The sequence below is a fragment of the Nerophis ophidion genome, linkage group LG26, assembly GCF_033978795.1.
Source record: "Nerophis ophidion isolate RoL-2023_Sa linkage group LG26, RoL_Noph_v1.0, whole genome shotgun sequence".
Taxonomy (NCBI): Eukaryota; Metazoa; Chordata; class Actinopteri; order Syngnathiformes; family Syngnathidae; genus Nerophis; species Nerophis ophidion.
The window spans coordinates 34809372-34831870 of NC_084636.1; the positions used below are offsets into that span (position 1 = coordinate 34809372).

At 35.1% G+C, this 22499-nt stretch overlaps 1 protein-coding gene across 5 annotated transcripts in view; it reads left to right on the top strand.

Annotated features, from left to right (window-relative positions):
* The first annotated feature begins 1242 nt into the window (after nucleotides 1-1242).
* il12rb2 (interleukin 12 receptor, beta 2a) overlaps nucleotides 1243-22499 on the top strand; it is a 52078-nt gene continuing 30821 nt past the window's right edge. For 2 of the 5 annotated variants that reach the window (XR_009804349.1, XM_061887815.1), the window contains exons 1-5: nucleotides 1246-1570; nucleotides 1673-1817; nucleotides 5556-5819; nucleotides 16037-16157; nucleotides 18137-18309. Coding sequence is in view for 4 of the 5 variants with exons in the window: in XM_061887815.1 (XP_061743799.1) it covers nucleotides 1748-1817; nucleotides 5556-5819; nucleotides 16037-16157; nucleotides 18137-18309 (628 nt within the window). In the remaining variant the exon portion in view is untranslated. Of the gene's footprint in view, nucleotides 1571-1672; nucleotides 1818-5555; nucleotides 5820-16036; nucleotides 16158-18136; nucleotides 18310-22499 lie in introns of all 5 variants that reach the window. The other 3 variants (XM_061887818.1, XM_061887816.1, XM_061887817.1) reach the window with 3 other exon arrangements.

Consider the following 22499-nt stretch of genomic DNA (forward strand, 5'->3'; position numbering starts at 1 on the left):
ACAGGAGATGAGATGATAAAACATGCTGTTTATGGGAGAATATCACAATGATATTGACTATCTCATACATGAGATGAGATGATAAAACATGCTGTTTATGGGACAATATCACAATGATATTGACTATCTCATACATGAGATGAGATGATAAAACATGCTGTTTATGGGGGAATATCACAATGATATTGACTATCACATACATGAGATAATATGATAAAACATGCTGTTTATGGGACAATATCACAATGATATTGACTATCTCATACATGAGATGAGATGATGAAACCTGACCTTTATGGGAGAATATCACAATGATATTGACTATCACATACATGAGATAAGATGATAAAACATGCTGTTTATGGGACAATATCACATTGATATTGACTATCTCATACATGAGATAAGATGATAAAACATGCTGTTTATGGGACAATATCACTTTGAAATTGACTATGTCATACATGAGATGAGATGATAAAATATGTTTGTTAAAGAATATCGCTATAATATTGACTATCTCATACATGAGATGAAATGATAAAACATGCTGTTTATGGGACAATATCACTTTGATATTGACTATCTCATACATGAGATGAGATGATAAAACATGCTGTTTATGGGAGAATGTCAACATGATATTGACTATCTCATACATGAGATGAGATGATAAAACATGCTGTTTATAGGAGAATATCACAATGATATTGACTATCTCCTACATGAGATGATAAAACATGCTGTTTATGGGAGAATATCACAATGATATTGACTATCTCATACATGAGATGAGATGATAAAACATGCTGTTTATGGGAGAATATCACAATGATATTGACTATCTCATACATGAGATGAGATGATAAAACATGCTGTTTATGGGACAATATCACTTTGATATTGACTATCTCATACATGAGATGAGATGATAAAACATGCTGTTTATGGGAGAATGTCAACATGATATTGACTATCTCATACATGAGATGAGATGATAAAACATGATGTTTATGGGACAATATCACTTTGATATTGACTATCTCATACATGAGATGAGATGATAAAACATGATGTTTATGGGACAATATCACTTTGATATTGACTATCTCATACATGAGATGAGATGAGATGAGATGATGAGTTGGGCTTTGTGGAAGAAAATAATGATGTTGATTTTTTTTAATGAGAAGAAAGCATAATGTTTGAGGTCTCAGATGAGATGTAAAGTATTACAATGATGGTACACACATATAAAGTAGAAACATAGTGAAGTATTGCAGTCCTAGTAAATATAAAGTACAACATTAGTAGTATAACATATAAAAGAGAGTGAAGTACTACAAAGTGGAAGTATCAGTGTACAGTAGTGTTGTACAGTACATGACACACACAAGGGGAGGGGAGTTTTGTGGTCTCCAAAACTTCCTGCAATGACAAAAGTTGCAGTGAGTCACGTTTGTTTCACACGAAAAGACACATGATGAAGGTGAAGATGAAGATAAAGATACAGATAAAAAAATAAGATGTGGATGAAGATGAGGATGTGATGATGAGTCATGATGATATGGTGAGTACACGTCTTCATTCTCACTACTATTCTTTACTTTCATTTCATTACAAATTGTTATTTAGTACTTTCATTTATGTCTTACTTTGTTTCTTCCTCAAGGGCAGAACGCACACACACACACACACACACACACACACACACACACGCAAACACACACTCAGATGCTGATCACACATGGCGGCTCTTTGGCGATCATGGATCAAAATGTCTGCCATGACGCTGCTTCTGGTGCATCTCTGCAGAGGTAATTTGAATACTTTCGTTGGAAATTTACTGGGTTTTAAATACATACAATCATGTTGTAAATATTTACAATCATGTTGTAAATATTTACCATCATATCGAAAATATTCACAATCATAAATAATCATTCGTAAATACATACAATCATGTTGTCAATACATACAATCATGTTGTAAATACATACAGTCATGTTGTAAATACATACAATCATGTTGTAAATACATACAGTCATGTTGTAAATACATACAATCATGTTGTAAATACATACAATCATGTTGTAAATACGTGCAATCATGTTGTAAATACATACAATCATGTTGTAAATACATACAAATCATGTTGTAAATACGTACAATCATGTTGTAAATACGTACAATCATGTTGTAAATACATACAGTCATGTTGTAAATACATACAATCATGTTGTAAATACATACAGTCATGTTGTAAATACGTACAATCATGTTGTAAATACATACAATCATGTTGTAAATACATACAGTCATGTTGTAAATACATACAATCATGTTGTCAATACATACAATCATGTTGTAAATACATACAATCATGTTGTAAATACATACAGTCATGTTGTAAATACATACAATCATGTTGTAAATACATACAGTCATGTTGTAAATACATACAGTCATGTTGTAAATACATACAATCATGTTGTAAATACGTACAATCATGTTGTAAATACATACAATCATGTTGTAAATACATACAGTCATGTTGTAAATACATACAATCATGTTGTAAATACATACAATCATGTTGTAAATACATACAATCATGTTGTAAATACATACAATCATGTTGTAAATACATACAATCATGTTGTAAATACATACAGTCATGTTGTAAATACATACAATCATGTTGTAAATACATACAATCATGTTGCAAATACATACAATCATGTTGTAAATACACACAGTCATGTTGTAAATACATACAATCATGTTGTAAATACATACAATCATGTTGTAAATACATACAATCATGTTGTAAATACATACAGTCATGTTGTAAATACATACAATCATGTTGTAAATACATACAATCATGTTGTAAATACATACAATCATGTTGTAAATACATACAATCATGTAAATACATACAGTCATGTTGTAAATACATACAGTCATGTTGTAAATACATACAATCATGTTGTAAATACGTAAAGTCATGTTGTAAATACATACAGTCATGTTGTAAATACATACAATCATGTTGTAAATACATACAATCATGTTGTAAATACATACAGTCATGTTGTAAATACATACAATCATGTAAATACATACAGTCATGTTGTAAATACATACAATCATGTTGTAAATACATACAGTCATGTTGTAAATACATACAATCATGTTGTAAATACGTAAAGTCATGTTGTAAATACATACAGTCATGTTGTAAATACATACAATCATGTTGTAAATACATACAATCATGTTGTAAATACATACAGTCATGTTGTAAATACATACAGTCATGTTGTAAATACATACAGTCATGTTGTAAATACATACAATCATGTTGTAAATACATACAGTCATGTTGTAAATACATACAATCATGTTGTAAATATGTACAGTCATCTTGTAAATACATACAATCATGTTGTAAATACATACAGTCATGTTGTAAATACATACAATCATGTTGTAAATACATACAGTCATGTTGTAAATACATACAGTCATGTTGTAAATACATACAATCATGTTGTAAATACATACAATCATGTTGTAAATACATACAATCATGTTGTAAATATGTACAGTCATCTTGTAAATACATACAATCATGTTGTAAATACATACAGTCATGTTGTAAATACATACAATCATGTTGTAAATACATACAGTCATGTTGTAAATACATACAGTCATGTTGTAAATACATACAATCATGTTGTAAATACATACAATCATGTTGTAAATACATACAATCATGTTGTAAATACGTAAAGTCATGTTGTAAATACATACAATCATGTCGTAAATACATACAATCATGTTGTAAATACATACAGTCATGTTGTGAATACGTACAATCATGTTGTAAATACATACAGTCATGTTGTGAATACGTACAATCATGTTGTAAATACATACAGTCATGTTGTAAATACATACAATCATGTTGTAAATACATACAATCATGTTGTAAATACATACAATCATGTTGTAAATACATACAATCATGTTGTAAATACATAAAATCATGTTGTAAATACGTACAGTCATGTTGTAAATACATACAATCATGTTGTAAATACATACAATCATGTTGTAAATACATACAATCATGTTGTAAATACATACAATCATGTTGTAAATACATACAATCATGTTGTAAATACATACAGTCATGTTGTAAATACATACAATCATGTTGTAAATACATACAATCATATTGTAAATACATACAATCATGTTGTAAATACATACAGTCATGTTGTAAATACATACAGTCATGTTGTAAATACATACAATCATGTTGTAAATACATACAATCATGTTGTAAATACGTAAAGTCATGTTGTAAATACATACAATCATGTCGTAAATACATACATCCATGTCGTAAATACATACAATCATGTTGTAAATACGTACAGTCATGTTGTAAATACATACAATCATGTTGTAAATACATACAATCATGTTGTAAATACATACAGTCATGTTGTAAATACATACAATCATGTTGTAAATACATACAATCATATTGTAAATACATACAATCATGTTGTAAATACATACAGTCATGTTGTAAATACATACAATCATGTTGTAAATACATACAGTCATGTTGTAAATACATACAGTCATGTTGTAAATACATACAATCATGTTGTAAATACATACAATCATGTTGTAAATACGTAAAGTCATGTTGTAAATACATACAATCATGTCGTAAATACATACAATCATGTCGTAAATACATACAATCATGTTGTAAATACGTACAGTCATGTTGTGAATACATGCAATCATGTTGTAAATACATACAATCATGTTGTAAATACATACAATCATGTTGTAAATACATACAATCATGTTGTAAATACATACAGTCATGTTGTAAATACATACAATCATGTTGTAAATACATACAGTCATGTTGTAAATACATACAATCATGTTGTAAATACATACAATCATGTTGTGAATACTTACAATAATGTTGTAAATACTTACAATAATGTTGTATATACATACAATAAGGTTGGAAATACATACAATTGTAAATACGTATACTCATGATATAAATACATACAATCATGTTGTAAATACATACAATAATTTTGTAAATACAAACAATCACATTGTAAATACGTACAATTGTTGTAAATATTCATGATCACGTTGTGAATATGTAGAATTGTTGTAGATACATACAGTAATGTTGTACATACGTAGAATCATGGTGTACATATGTACGGTCACGTTGTGAATAGATACAATCATCTTTTAAATACATACAATTGTTGTAAACACACAGTTGTAAATCCATACAATCATGTTGTACATATTTACACACATGTTGTAAATACTTGGAATCAAGCAGGATTCTGCTAAAAAAAAAGATTTCAGCTGGGCTTTTATGTTATGTATTATGGTAGAACACATCAGAGTTCCCGAGATGCAAACTTGGGTAAAGTCAAGTTGTCATATTTCATATTAATTCTTGTCACGTGTCTCTCCCACCTCAGGCCAGACGACTTGTGCCATCTGGTCCAGCATTGGCACCGTAGTCCAGCGAGGTTCCAGTTTTGACGTGTACTGCACCTTCTTCACCTGCGAGTGTGACCGCTCCATGTTCAGCGGTCACCCGCCCGCACCGCTGCTCTTCGTTGTGGTCAACTCCAGTACGACGCGCTTCCACGTGGACAACATCACGGACGACAGAACCTACAGCTGTCGATGCAGATGTCGGAGACCGTTGGAGCCCTGCGGCCTCGACATCTGGGTTGAATGTGAGTCGTGCTAATACAGTTTGTGTGGGCTGGTTGCTCTCCTGTTGGGACTCCTTAGATTGGGCAGAATCTAGAAAGTAGGACCCCGAAGCGGAAAGAGACGGGATTCAGATATTAAAAGTTGTATACAAAAAGCGCACTCCGACGGAGTGGAGAAAAAACAATACTTAGGGGCGAAGCCAAATCATCCATCCATCCATCATCTTCCGCTTATCCGAGGTCGGGTCGCGGGGGCAACAGCCTAAGCAGGGAAACCCAGACTTCCCTCTCCCCAGCCACTTCGTCTAGCTCTTCCCGGGGGATCCCGAGGCGTTCCCAGGCCAGCTAGGAGACATAGTCTTCCCAACGTGTCCTGGGTCTTCCCCGTGGCCTCCTACCGGTTGGACGTGCCCTAAACACCTCCCTAGGGAGGCGTTCGGGTGGCATCCTGACCAGATGCCCGAACCACCTCATCTGGCTCCTCTCCATGTGGAGGAGCAGCGGCTTTACTTTGAGTTCCTCCCGGATGACAGAGCTTCTCACCCTATCTCTAAGGGAGAGGAGGAAACTCATTTGGGCCGCTTGTACCCGTGATCTTATCCTTTCGGTCATGACCCAAAGCTCATGACCATAGATGAGGATGGGAACGTAGATCGACCGGTAAATTGAGAGCTTTGCCTTCCGGCTCAGCTCCTTCTTCACCACAACGGATCGGTACAACGTCCGCATTACTGAAAACGCCGCACCGATCCGCCTGTCGATCTCACGATCCACTCTTCCCTCACTCGTGAACAAGACTCCTAGGTACTTGAACTCCTCCACTTGGGGCAGGGTCTCCTCACCAACCCGGAGATGGCACTCCACCCTTTTTCGGGCGAGAACCATGGACTCGGACTTGGAGGTGCTGATTCTCATTTTGGCCGCTTGTACCCGTGATTTCATCCTTTCGGTCATGACCCAAAGCTCATGACCATAGGTGAGGATGGGAACGTAGATCGACCGGTAAATTGAGAGCTTTGCCTTCCGGCTCAGCTCCTTCTTCACCACAACGGATCGGTACAACGTCCGCATTACTGAAAACGCCGCACCGATCCGCCTGTCGATCTCACGATCCACTCTTCCCCCACTCGTGAACAAGACTCCTAGGTACTTGAACTCCTCCACTTGGGGCAGGGTCTCCTCCCCAACCCGGAGATGGCACTCCACCCTTTTCCGGGCGAGAACCATGGACTCGGACTTGGAGGTGCTGATTCTCATTTTGGCCGCTTGTACCCGTGATCTCATCCTTTCGGTCATGACCCAAAGCTCATGACCATAGGTGAGGATGGGAACGTAGATCGACCGGTAAATTGAGAGCTTTGCCTTCCGGCTCAGCTCCTTCTTCACCACAACGGATCGGTACAACGTCCGCATTACTGAAGACGCCGCACCGATCCGCCTGTCGATCTCACGATCCACTCTTCCCTCACTCGTGAACAAGACTCCTAGGTACTTGAACTCCTCCACTTGGGGCAGGGTCTCCTCCCCAACCCGGAGATGGCACTCCACCCTTTTTCGGGCGAGAACCATGGTCTCGGACTTGGAGGTGCTGATTCTCATTCCGGTCGCTTCACACTCGGCTGCGAACCGATCCGATCGAAGCCAAATCAATAGAGACAAAACCAAAAGGAAGTTGCTGCAAAAGAACAAACCATTGCCACTCAGGGTACACACGGAATGCCCAATTCAAGAAAGATTTGCCAAAAAGGGAGCTATGTGGAGAATACGGAGAAACGATCAATAGAAGGAGATGAACACATGCATGAAATATTCAAATTGCACTGAAAGGTTTAAGACTTCAGGTGTGTGTACAGTGACTCTGCCCTGGAATGCCAAGAGGGGTGGTCCAGGGAAAGCAGATAAGCAACAGCTGAGCAGGAGAGTAACACACCGCAGTGTTCCCCCCCTCCTATGAGGTGACCCCTGGTTTGGGCAGATGGAGAGACTGGAAGTCGCGGAGGAACGGCAGGTCAAAGATATCCCATGATCGTACTCCTAGCCTGTAACCCACCCAGTCAAACAGGTACTGCGCTTCTCTTCCCCATCTCCCAGTGGCCTAGTGGTTAGAGTGTCCGCCCTGAGATGGGTCGGTTGTGAGTTGAAACCCCAAAGACTAGAAAAATGGGACCCATTACCTCCCTCAGCTTCAAGGGTTGGAATTGGGGGTTAAATCACCTCTCCTCCCCTCCCAGGGGGCGAACAAGGGGATGGGTCGAATGCAGAGGACAAAATTCACCACACCTAGTGTGTGTGTGACAATCATTGGTACTTTACTTTCAATCAATCAATCAATCAATCAATCAATGTTTATTTATATAGCTCCAAATCACAAATGTCTCAAAGGACTGCACAGAACCCACAAAAGGGCAAGGAAAACTCACACCCAGTGGGCAGGGAGAATTCACATCCAGTGGGACGCCAGTGACAATGCTGACTATGAGAAACCTTGGAGAGGACCTCAGATGTGGGCAACCCCCCCCTACCAGGGGACCGAAAGCAATGGATGTCGAGCGGGTCTAACATGATACTGTGAAAGTTCAATCCATAGTGGCTCCAACACAGCCGCGAGAGTTCAGTTCAAAGCGGATCCAAGACAGCAGCGATAGTCCCGTCCACAGGAGACCATCTCAAGCGGAGGCGGATCAGCAGCGTAGAGATGTCCCCAACCGATACACAGGCGAGCGGTCCATCCTGGGTCTCGACTCTGGACAGCCAGTACTTCATCCATGCTCATCGGACCGGACCCCCTCCACAAGGGAGGGGGGGGCAGAGGAGAAAGAAAAGAAGCGGCAGATCAACTGGTCTAAAAAGGAGGTCTATTTAAAGGCTAGAGTATACAGATGAGTTTTAAGGTGAGACTTAAATGCTTCTACTGAGGTAGCATCTCAAACTGTTACCGGGAGGGCATTCCAGAGTACTGGATCCCGAACGGAAAACGTTCTATAGCCCGCAGACTTTTTTGGGGCTCTAGGAATCACTAATAAGCCGGAGTCTTTTGAACGCAGATTTCTTGCCGGGACATATGGTACAATACAATCGGCAAGATAGGCTGGAGCTAGACCGTGTAGTATTTTATACGTAAGTAGTAAAACCTTAAAGTCACATCTTAAGTGCACAGGAAGCCAGTGCAGGTGAGCCAGTATAGGTGTATATGTATGTATATATGTATATAAAGGTATATACAGTATAGGTATATATGTATGTATATATGTATATAAAGGTATATATGTATGTATATATGTATATAAAGGTATATACAGTACAGGTATATATGTATATATATATGTATATAAAGGTATATACAGTATAGGTATATATGTATGTATATATGTATATAAAGGTATATACAGTATAGGTATATATGTATGTATATATGTATATAAAGGTATATACAGTATAGGTATATATGTATGTATATATGTATATAAAGGTATATACAGTATAGGTATGTATGTATGTATATATGTATATAAAGGTATATACAGTATAGGTATCTATGTATGTATATATGTATATAAAGGTATATACAGTACAGGCGTAATGTGATCAAACTTTCTTGTTCTTGTCAAAAGTCTAGCAGCCGCATTTTGTACCAACTGTAATCTTTTAATGCTAGACATGGGGAGACCCCGAAATAATACGTTACAGTAATCGAGACGAGACGTAACAAACGCATGGATAATGATCTCGGCGTCTTTCGTGGACAAAATGGAGCGAATTTTAGCGATATTACGGAGATGAAAGAAGGCCGTTTTAGTAACGCTTTTAATGTGTGCCTCAAAGGAGAGAGTTGGGTGGAAGATAACACCCAGATTCTTTACCGTGTCGCCTTAATATCACAATCACATATCTGTATCTGTACTAATAAGTAGTTCTGGTCTCTGGGATCTGGTTGAGGAATAAACAAAGAAGGGATACAATTACTCTATCTCTGTATACAACGTACACCTCCTGTAAAGATTTACAGGTGAATACAAAACAATCAAATGTATACCATGTAAATACTAATAGTATGGTTTTAACTATCAAACAAGCAGAACAAAAATACGTAGCTTATTAACTGACCCTATACCAAAGCTTTCTGATCTTTCATTCTGCACTGTTGTATGTGTGTGTGTGTGTGTGTGTGTGTGTGTATGTGTGTGTGTGTCCCAACTTTACTGTAAACGTAAACGCACAGGTCCTGGTTGGGGCTTTTAGGCTAAAGCTAGCAGACTCTACGTATAACAGTGTCACACCCCGCCTCGGGTGAAGGTAATGTAATCTTTGCAAACTGGACTTTAAATCAAGGATGGCAAGGCACGCAGTGGTAACAGTTTACAAACATTTATTTAAAATCCCAAAAAGTGTCAAGGGGAGAACAAAAACAGGAAGACAAAACACCCACAATCTCAGTAGTCGGTTTGATGTATGAACCTCGAAACTCTTGGTCAGGACAGCCAGCAGACTGCAGAAACGTGGCATTTTCCCCACTTCAAAAGCCCCTAGCCCCGCCCACTAGCTGAGACCAATTTGACAGGGGGAATTAAGAAATCAGTTATTTTGTAATTTACACCATAAGTAACTATCACATGTCTAAAAAGTAGTCACATTGTACTTTTGTATTTGTAAAGCAGTCATTTTTGTACCCAGTGCTTAGAAAACACAGCATTCAAATGTCCAGTGTGCCTCTTCAACACCCAGTTACTGACAATCATGGTTTGGCCCAAATTAGTCCAAGCAGGTGTGCTCACCTACACAAAGGCCTCAGCCCCTTCCTGACTCTTTTAGCCACACCTTCAGAGCCATGGTGAGCAGAGGTGGGTAGTAACGCGCTACATTTACTCCGTTACATCGACTTGAGTAACTTTTGGGATAAATTGTACTTCTAAGAGTAGTTTTTATGCAACATACTTTTACTTTTACTTGAGTATATTTATAGAGAAGAAACGCTACTTTTACTCCGCTCCATTTATCTACATTCAGCTCGTTACTCGCTACTTTTTTTTAATCGATCTGTTAATGCACGTTTTGTTTGTTTTGATTTTGTCAGACACGCATTCAAAGTAGGAACTACGCATGCCTGCGTTTCACCAATCACATGCAGTCACTGGTGACGTTGGACCAATCAAACAGAGCCAGGTGGTCACGTGACCGTCAAACGTCGAATCCGACCTAAATAAGCGGAGGCGGATCAGCAGCGCACAGATGTCCCCAGCCGATACACAGGCGAGCAGTACATGGCCACCGGATCGGACCGGACCCCCTCCACAAGGGAGAGTGGGACATAGAAGAAAAAGAAAAGAAACGGCAGATCAACTGGTCTAAAAAGGGAGTCTATTTAAAGGCTAGAGTATACAAATGAGTTTTAAGGTGAGACTTAAATGCTTCTACTGAGGTAGCATCTCGAACTGTTACCGGGAGGGCATTCCAGAGTACTGGAGCCCGAACGGAAAACGCTCTATAGCCCGCAGACTTTTTTTGGGCTTTGGGAATCACTAACAAGCCGGAGTCCTTTGAACGCAGATTTCTTGCCGGGACATTACTTACTTACTTAGGCCCATCGCTCCCAATGGAGCATAGGCCATCAATGACTCCTCTCCATGCAGCACGGTTTTGGGCTGTCCTTTCCGCCTCTCCCCAGCTGGTTCCCAACCTCTTCAGCTCCGCCTCAGAGTCCCGCCTCCAGGTGTTTTTAGGCCGTCCCCTCTTCCTCTTTCCCTGTGGGTTCCACGTCAAGGCTTGCCGTGTGATGGTAGTTGCTGGTTTCCTAAGGGTGTGCCCAACCCAACCCCACTTTCTCCTTAGTATTTGTTTCTCCACTGGCTCCTGATTCCCTTTCCTCCAGAGTTCCTCGTTGCTGATTTTGTTTGGCCACCAAATCCTGAAAATCCTCTTCAGACAACTGTTAATAAACGTTTGTAACCTTTGTACGGTCTTCTTTGTCATCCTCCACGTTTCAGAGCCGTAGAGAAGGACGGATTTTATGTTTGAATTGAAGATCCGGACTTTGGTTGTCATAGATATCTCCTTGGAGGACCAGATGCTCTTCAGGATGATGAAGGCTGCTCTTGCTTTTCCAATTCTTGCTGTTACATCTTTGTCGGTGCCACCCTGTTTATCCACAATGCTGCCCAAGTAGGTGAAGGAGTCTATTTCCTGGATAATTTCCTCTTCTTGCCGGGACATATGGTGCAATAAACAGAAATGTCATTCATTTTAAACGTCTGACAGATTACCCACTGACATTTTCGTCCGTTCTCGTCTCGTCAACAAAAACTCACACACGTCTCGTCATGTTTTCCTCATCTAGCCTTTAAATAGACTCCCTTTTTAGACCAGTTGATCTGCCGTTTCTTTTCTTTTTCTCCTATGTCCCTCTCTCCCTTGTGGAGGGGGTCCGGTCCGATCCGGTGGCCATGTACTGCTTGCCTGTGTATCGGCTGGGGACATCTCTGCGCTGCTGATCCGCCTCCGCTTGGGATGGTTTCCTGCTGGCTCCGCTGTGAACGGGACTCTCGCTGCTGTGTTGGATCCGCTTTGGACTGGACTCTCGCGACTGTGTTGGATCCATTATGGATTGAACTTTCACAGTATCATGTTAGACCCGCTCCACATCCATTGCTTTCCTCCTCTCCAAGGTTCTCATAGTCATCATTGTCACCGACGTCCCACTGGGTGTGAGTTTTCCTTGCCCTTATGTGGGCCTACCGAGGATGTCGTGGTGGTTTGTGCAGCCCTTTGAGACACTAGTGATTTAGGGCTATATAAGTAAACATTGATTGATTGATTGATTTTCTCTCTCAGGAAGGTAGTTACCAAGAGTTGTGGTTGCTGACGCAGATAAACACCGCCCCCTAGGGCTTGGAAAGAGAATTGCAAGTCACACGCCAGCCCCCGCGGAAGAGCTATAAACAAGCCAAAGACATTGACAGAGGGGGCATGACGTGGGACTGTATCCCGGCCTAAAGCCCAGTCAGAGGTACGGTCTGCTAAAACGAGGAATGAAGCCTCGACAAACGTCGACGAATCCCAAGAACATCTGCAAGTGCTTCCATGACGTAGGAGAAGGCCAAAGGACCACTGCCTGGATCTTGGCAGGATCGCTACCGAATGATGTACCCTAAAGTCGGACAGATGCTGGTGAAGACTCCTCGAAATAATACGAATATCCTACAGGTAAAAAAAAATAGAAAGTGGTTATTCATGTCTCTGAGCACGTCATCAGTCAGGCCGGGACATTGGTGAGACCAAAACCCATGACCAGAGACTCAAAATGACCCGTGGTGTAACCTAAGGCGCTCTTAAGCTCATCCCTTGCCTTGACTCTCGAAAGGTGAAGAACATTACACATATCTAGCATTTAAAAAGTAGGTAATAGTATAGTATGTAGTACATTCAAATAGAAATACATGTAATAGTTTAGTATCTAAGGTATAATGTAGTACATTCACATGTAAATACATGTAGTAGTATAGCATGTGAGGTATATGGTAGTACATTCACATGTAAATACAAGTAGTAGTATAGCATGTGAGGTACAGTATATGGTAGTACATTCACATGTAAATACATGTAGTACTATAGAATGTGAGGTATAATTTAGTACATGCACATGTAATACAAGTAGTAGTATAGTATGTGAGGTACAATGTAGTACATTCACATGTAAATACATGTAGTAGTATAGCATGTGAGGTATATGGTAGTACATTCACATGTAAATGCATGTAGTACTGTAGTATGTGAGGTATAATGTAGTACATGCACATGTAAAAATATGTAGTAGTATAGTATGAGAGGTATAATGTAGTACATTCACATGTAATACATGTAGTAGTATAGTATGTGAGGTACAATGTAGTACATTCACATGTAATATATGTAGTAGTATAGTATGTGAGGTACAATGTAGTACATTCACATGTAAATACATGTAGTAGTATAGCATGTGAGGTATATGGTAGTACATTCACATGTAAATGCATGTAGTACTGTAGTATGTGAGGTATAATGTAGTACATGCACATGTAAAAATATGTAGTAGTATAGTATGAGAGGTATAATGTAGTACATTCACATGTAATACATGTAGTAGTATAGTATGTGAGGTACAATGTAGTACATTCACATGTAATATATGTAGTAGTATAGTATGTGAGGTATAATGTAGTACATTCACATGTAATACATGTAGTAGTATAGTATGTGAGGTACAATGTAGTACATTCACATGTAAATACATGTAGTAGCATAGTATGTGAGGTATAATGTAGTACATTCACATGTAAATACATGTAGTAGTATAGCATGTGAGGTATATGGTAGTACATTCACATGTAAATACATGTAGTACTGTAGTATGTGAGGTATAATGTAGTACATGCACATGTAAATATATGTAGTAGTATAGTATGTGAGGTATAATGTAGTACATTCACATGTAAATACATGTAGTAGTATAGTATGTGAGGTATAATGTAGTACATGCACATGTAAATACATGTAGTAGTATAGCATGTGAGGTACAGTATATGGTAGTACATTCACATGTAAATATATGTAGTAGTATAGCATGTGAGGTATATGGTAGTACATTCACATGTAAATACATGTAGTAGTACTGTAGTATGTGAGGTATAATGTAGTACATTCACATGTAAATACAAGTAGTAGTATAGTATGTGAGGTATAATTTAGTACATGCACATGTAATACAAGTAGTAGTATAGTATGTGAGGTACAATGTAGTACATTCACATGTAAATACATGTAGTAGTATAGCATGTGAGGTATATGGTAGTACATTCACATGTAAATGCATGTAGTAGTATAGTATGTGAGGTACAATGTAGTACATTCACATGTAAATACATGTTATAGTATAGTATGTGAGGTATAATGTAGTACATTCACATGTAAATACAAGTAGTAGTATAGCATGTGAGGTACAGTATATGGTAGTACATTCACATGTAAATACATGTAGTAGTATAGTATGTGAGGTATAATTTAGTACATGCACATGTAATACAAGTAGTAGTATAGTATGTGAGGTACAATGTAGTACATTCACATGTAAATACATGTAGTAGTATAGCATGTGAGGTATAATGTAGTACATTCACATGTAAATACATGTAGTAGTATAGTATGTGAGGTATAATTTAGTACATGCACATGTAATACAAGTAGTAGTATAGTATGTGAGGTACAATGTAGTACATTCACATGTAAATACATGTAGTAGTATAGCATGTGAGGTATAATGTAGTACATTTACATGTAAATACATGTAGTGGTATAGTATGTGAGGTATAATGTAGTACATTCACATGTAATACATGTAGTAGTATAGTATGTGAGGTATAATTTAGTGCATTCGCAAGTAAATACATGTAGTAGTATAGTATGTGAGGTATAATTTAGTACATGCACATGTAAATATATGTAGTAGTATAGTATGTGAGGTACAATGTAGTACATTCACATGTAAATATATGTAGTAGTATAGTATGTGAGGTATAATGTAGTACATGCACATGTAAATATATGTAGTAGTATAGTATCTGAGGTACAATGTAGTACATTCACATGTAATACATGTAGTAGTATAGTATGTGAGGTACAATGTAGTACATTCACATGTAATATATGTAGTAGTATAGTATGTGAGGTATAATGTAGTACATTCACATGTAATACATGTAGTAGTATAGTATGTGAGGTACAATGTAGTACATTCACATGTAAATACATGTAGTAGCATAGTATGTGAGGTATAATGTAGTACATTCACATGTAAATACATGTAGTAGTATAGCATGTGAGGTATATGGTAGTACATTCACATGTAAATGCATGTAGTAGTATAGTATGTGAGGTACAATGTAGTACATTCACATGTAAATACGTGTAGTACTATAGTATGTGAGGTATAATTTAGTACATGCACATGTAATACAAGTAGTAGTATAGTATGTGAGGTATAATGTAGTACATTCACATGTAATATATGTAGTAGTATAGTATGTGAGGTATAATGTAGTACATTCACATGTAATATATGTAGTAGTATAGTATGTGAGGTATAATTTAGTACATGCACATGTAATACAAGTAGTAGTATAGTATGTGAGGTATAATGTAGTACATTCACATGTAATACATGTAGTAGTGTAGTATGTGAGGTATAATGTAGTACTTTGTTCTGTTGTCAGATCCTCCAGAGCCCCCTGCAAGTATTTCATGTGAGTACGAAGTACTCAGTACTGAGAAAGGAGTTTTGTATTGTTGGTGGGACAAAGTACAAAGAAATCCTTCTCAAAGTTCTGAGTTGTGGTAAGTTGGAGACACACCATTTACCATTTCTTCTCTTATGTAATCCTGTTACGTTGTTATGTTATTTTATGTCATGTTATATTACGTTATTGTACGTCATGTTATATCAAGTTGTTACGTTATATTGCATTATTATATGCCATGTTACATTATATTACATTATTTTACGTCACGTTAAGTTATATCCTGTTGTTACGTTACATTAAACATGTTTATGTCATGTTATGTTATATTATGCTGTTACGTTATATTATTTTATGTCATGTTACGTTATATTATTTTATGTAATGTTATGATACGTCGTATTACATAGTTTTATGCCATGTTATGTTACGTGAGATTATTTCATGTCACGTTAAGTTGTATCCCGTTGTTACGTTATATTAAAAATGTTCATGTCTCGTGACGTTATATTACATTATTTTATATCACGTTTAGTTATAAGCCATTGTTACGTTATATTAAAAATGTTAATGTCATGTTACGTTATATTACGTTGTTATGTTATATTACATTATTTTATGTGATGGTACGTTATATCACATTATTCTATGCCATGTTACGTTATATTACTTTACTTAATGTCATGTTACATTGTATTACATTATTTTATGTAATGTTACATCCATCCATCCATTTACTACCGCTTATTCCCTTTTTGGGGTCGCGGGGGGGCGCTGGCGCCTATCTCAGCTACAATCGGGCAGAAGGCGGGGTTACATTATGTTCAAAATTATTTTACGTCATGTTATGTTATATAAGATTATTTTCCGTCATGTTACGTTATATTATGTTATTTTATGTCGTTAAATTATATGACATTGTTTTATGTCATGTTACGTTATATTTTGTTACGTTACTTTGTCATGTTACGTTATGTTACATTGTAGCACATTGTTACATTATGTTACATTGTTCTATGTGACGTTACGTTATATTTGGTTACTCTATCGCACGCTGTTACATTATGTTACGTTGTCACATTATGTTACATTGTTTTATGTCACGTTACGTTGCATTACATTATTTTATGTCGTGTTACATCATATAAAGAAAAAAAATCACGTTACTTTATATTGCATCATTTTATGTCACGTTACGTTGTATTACATTATATTATGTCATGCTACGTTATATTATTTTATGACGTTACATTATTCTATGTTACGTTATATCACGTTGATATGTTATATTACATTATTTTTATGTCATGTTATATTATATTACATTATTTTTGTCATGTTACGTTATGTTACATTGTAGCACATTGTTACATTATGTTACATTGTTTTATGTGATGTTACGTTATATTTTGTTACTCAATCGCACACAGTTACATTGTTTTATGTCACGTTACATTGTATTACATTATTTTATGTCGTGTTACATCATATAAAGAAAAAAATTCACGTTACGTTATATTACATCATTTTATATCACGTTGCGTTGTATTACATTATATTATAACATGCTACGTTATATTATTCTATGTTACGTTATATCACGTTGTTATGTTATATTACATTATTTTTATGTCATGTTACATTGTATTACATTCTTTTATGTCATGTTACGTTATCTTACATTATTTTATGTCATGTTACGTTATATATTCTTCGTTTATGTTATTTTATGTCACATTACGTTATATTTTGTTACATTATGTTTTGTTATGTTATATTTTGTTACATTATATTTTGTTACATTATATTTTGTTACGTTATGTTATGTCATATTACGTTATGTTACCGTAAATTATGTCATGTATTGTTATACCATTACCTACTGTTATGTCATGTTAAGTTAGATTACGTCGTGTTGCGATATATTTTGTCACGTTACGTCATATTTTGTCGTGTTATGTCATGTTACATGATGTGTGTGTGTGTGTTTGTGTTTGTGTGTGTGTGTGTGTGTGTGTGTGTGTGTGTGTGTGTGTGTGTGTGTGTGTGTGTGTGTGTGCGTGTGTGTGTGCGCAGTCTGACAAGTGTATCAGAGTACGAAGAGACCCACAAAGTGCCGTTGGGTCCATCAGACAACGTGTTTACCTTCAACATGTCCAACAAAGTCCAGCGGGTGTTGCTGTCGCTGCAGACGCACTACACTCTGGGCTCCTCCGTGTCCCAACGCAACTACACACTTGCTGACATCGGTAGTTATTCATTTTCATTTCACGCCAGCTCACCTTTTTACTCTTCTTTCTTTGTTCTGGTCTTTTTCTACTCTTCTTTCATGTTTTATTCTTTTTCTACTCTTCTTTCTTATTCTATTCTTTTATCACTCTCCTTTCATATTCTATTATTTTTCTACTCTTCTTCCATTTTCTGTTCTTTTTGTACTCTTCTTTCTTATTTTATTTTTTCTACCCTTCTTTCATATTCTATTATTTCCTACTCTTTTTTATTCTATTATATTTTTACGCTTCTTGTATATGTATTATTGTTCTACTCTTCTTTAATAATCCATTATTTTCTACTCTTCTTTCATATTCTATTTTTTTGTAGTTTTATTCCATATTTTATACTTTTCAATTGTTTCATATTCTATTGTTTCTATGTTTCTTTCATATTCCATTCTTTTTCTATTGCCTTTCATATTTTATTCTTTTTTTACTTTTATTTCATAATCTCTTCTTTTTCTACTCTCTTTTATATTCTTTTCTTTCTCTCTTCTTCTTGCATATGCTATTATTTTTATTATCTTCTTTCTTTTTATATATGTATTATTTTTTTACTCTTTTATATTATATTATTTGTATACTTTTCTTTCATATTATATTATTTTTGTACTTTTCTTCCATAGTCTATTCTTTTCCACTCTTCTTTCATATTTATTATGGTTCTCTTTTTCTTTCATGTTCTATTATTTTCTACTCTTCTTTCATATTCTAATCTTTTTCTAAATTCATTTTTGCTCTTCCTTCATATTCTATTATTTTTTTAGTCTTTTTATTATATTGTTTTTCTACTCTTCTTATATAGGTATTATTTTTTTACTCTTCTTTTATATTCTATTATTTTATACCCTTCTTTCATATTCTATTCTTTTTGTACTGTTCTTCAATATTAATTTATTTTCTACTTTTCTGTCATATTATTTGTCTACTCTTTTTTACATGTTATATTCTTTTTCTACTCTCTTTAATACTCTTTTTCTACTCTTCTTTGATATTCTATTATTTTTCAACTCTCTTTCATATTCCATTACTTTTTATACTTTTCATTCATATTCTATTCTTTTTGTACTCTTTTTTTCTTCTCATATTGTTGTTCTACTTTTCTTTCATATTCTATTTTGATATATATTTGGTTGCTACTCTTCTTTCATATTCTATTCTGTTTTTGTAATTAATTTTGTATTCTATTTTTTTGTACTTTTCTATTTTATTATTGTATTACTCTCTTTTTATCGTATTCCTTTTGTCACTCTTTTCTCTGCTATTGTTTTCTCTATTCTATAGTTTTTCCTACTCTTCTACTGTTATTTTCCACTCTTTTTTCTTACAAACTATTTTTTCCAATTTTTTTTTCCTCTTTTTCCTCTTGTTTTTTCTTTTTTTCGCTATTAAAAGGTTAATTTGTTCCACCCTTGGCTCGCGGCTTTGTTCAGTTTTAAATTTTGAACCACTCTGTATTTGAGTTTGACAACCCTGTTATAGAGTATTAATACATCTTCTCATTCTTTAACTAGTTTTATAGTTTATTATTATACCTTATAGTTTTTTTTAATAAACCAATAGTTTATTAATAAATCGTATTGCTTAATACGTTGTATAATTGATTAGTTAGTCTTATAGTTTATGAATAAGTCTTATAGTTTAATAATATGTATTTTAGTTTTCAATAAGTTTTATCATTCTCAAAAAGTCATACAGGCCATTAAAAAGTTTGAACATTTTTTGATTAGTCTTATACTTTATCAAATAGTCTTATAGTGTATAATATGTCTTATAGTTTATTAATTTTGAAGTTTATTAATACATCTTAGTTTATTAATACATCTTATAATTCAATAATTTGTTCTATAGTTTATTAATTAGTTTTATAGTTTATTAATACGTCTTATAATTAAATAATTTGTCATGTAGTTTATTAGTTAGACTTATAGTTTATTAACAAATCTTATAGTTTTTATTGTTATAGTTTATTAATTAGTCTTCCATCCATCCATCCATTTCTACCGCTTATTCCCTTTTGGGGTCGCGGGGGGGCGCTGGCGCCTATCTCAGCTACAATCGGGCGGGATGCAGGGTACAATTAATTAATTAGTCTTATAGTTTATTAATAAGTTGTATATTTTATTAATAAGTCGTATAGTTTATTAATGAGATGTATAATGTATTATTTAGTGTTATAGTTCATTAACACATTTTATAGTTTTTAATCATTCTTATAGTTTATGGATAAGTCTTATAGTCTATTAACATGTCCTAAAGTTTATTAATTAGTCTCACAGTTTATTAAGTTTTATTATTAATAAGTTGTATAGTTTGTTGATACGTTTTAGGATATTTTTCTTCTTGATAGTTTTGCAGTTAATGCTTGTTTTCATCTATGATGGCAAAACGTGTTGTTGTGTTGTTTTTTGTGTTGTGTTTTTATTGCATTGTTTTTGTTGTGTTTATATTTTTTGCATTGTTATTGTTGTTATTTTTGTATTGTTATTGTTGTATTTGTTTTTGCATTGTTATTGTTGTATTGTTTTGGCTTTGTTTTAATTATGTTGTTTTTGCATTGTTATTGTTGTGTTGTTTTTTGCATTGTTAATGTTGTGTTGTCTATGCTTATTATTGTTGTCGTGATTTTGTATTGTTATTGTTGTGTTGTTATTGAATTGTTTTTGTTGTGTTGTTTTTGCATTGTTAATGATGTTGTTTTTGCATTGTTATCATTGTGTTATTTTTGCATTGTTATTGTTATGTTTGTATTTTTTGAATTGTTGTTGTGTTGCATTTGTATTGTTGTTTGTTTTTGCATTGTTATCGTGTTGTTTTTGCATTGTTACTGATGTTCTTGCATTATCATTGTGTTGTTTTTGCATTGTTACTGTTGTGTTGTTATTACATTGTTATTGTGATGTTTTTATTTTTCGCCTTATTTTTGTTGTCTTGCCTTGTTATTTTTGTTGTCTTGCATTGTTATTGTTGTGATGTTTTTGCATTGTTATCGTTCTGTTGTATTTGCATTGTTATTGTTGTGTTGTTTAGCATTGTTATTGTTGTGTTGTTATTGCATTGTTGTTGTGTTGTTTTCGAATTGTTACTATTGCTGTTTTGCATTGTTATTGTTGCTGTTTTTGCATTGTTATCGTTGTGTTGTTTTTGCATTGTTATTGTTGTGGGTTTTTTTGCATTGTTATTTTTGTGTTGTTATTGCATGTTATTGTTGTGTTGTTGTTTTTGCATTGCTACTGCTGTAGTTTTTGCCTTGTAATTGTTGTTGTTTTTGTTGTGTTGTTTTTGCATTGTTATTGTTGTGTTGTTATTCCATTGTTGTGTTGGTTTTGCATTGTTACTGTTGTTGTTTTTGCATTGTTATAGCTGTGTTGTTTTGGCATTTTCATTGCTGTGTTTTATTGCATTATTGTTGTGTTGTTATTGCATTATTGTTGTGTTGTTTTTGCATTGTTATTGTTGTGTTGTTTTGCATTGTTACCGTTGTGTTGTTATTGTATTGTTATTGTTGTGTATTTTTTACACTGTTATTGTTATGTTGTTATTGCATTGTTATTGTTGTGTTGTTTTTGCATTGTTATTTTTGTGTTGTTATTGCATTGTTATTGTTGTGTTGTATTTTGCATTGGTACTGATGCAGTTTTTGCCCTGTGATTGTTGTGTTGTTTTTGCATCGTTTCTGATGTCATTTTTGCATTGTTATTGTTGTGTTGTTATTGCATTGTTATTGTTGTGTTGTTATTGCATTGGTGTGTTGTTTTTGCATTGTTATTGGTGTGTTGTTATTACATAGTTGTGTTGTTTTTGCATTGTTAGTTGTTGTTTTTGCATTGTTATTGTTGTGTTATTGCATTATTGTTGTGTTTTTTACATTGTTACCGTTGTTTTTGCATTGTTGTTGTTGTGTTGTTTTTGCATTGTTGTTGTGTTGTTTTTGCATTGTTGTTGTGTTGTTTTTGCATTGTTATTGTTGTGTTGTTATTACATAGTTGTGTTGTTTTTGCATTGTTATTGTTGTGTTGTTATTGCATTATTGTTGTGTTTTCGCATTGTTGTTGGTGTTGTTATTGCATTGTTGTTGGTGTTGTTATTGCATTGTTATTGTTGTGTTTTTTTGCATTGTTATTGTTGTGTTGTTTTTGCATTGTTATTGTTGTGTTATTGCATTA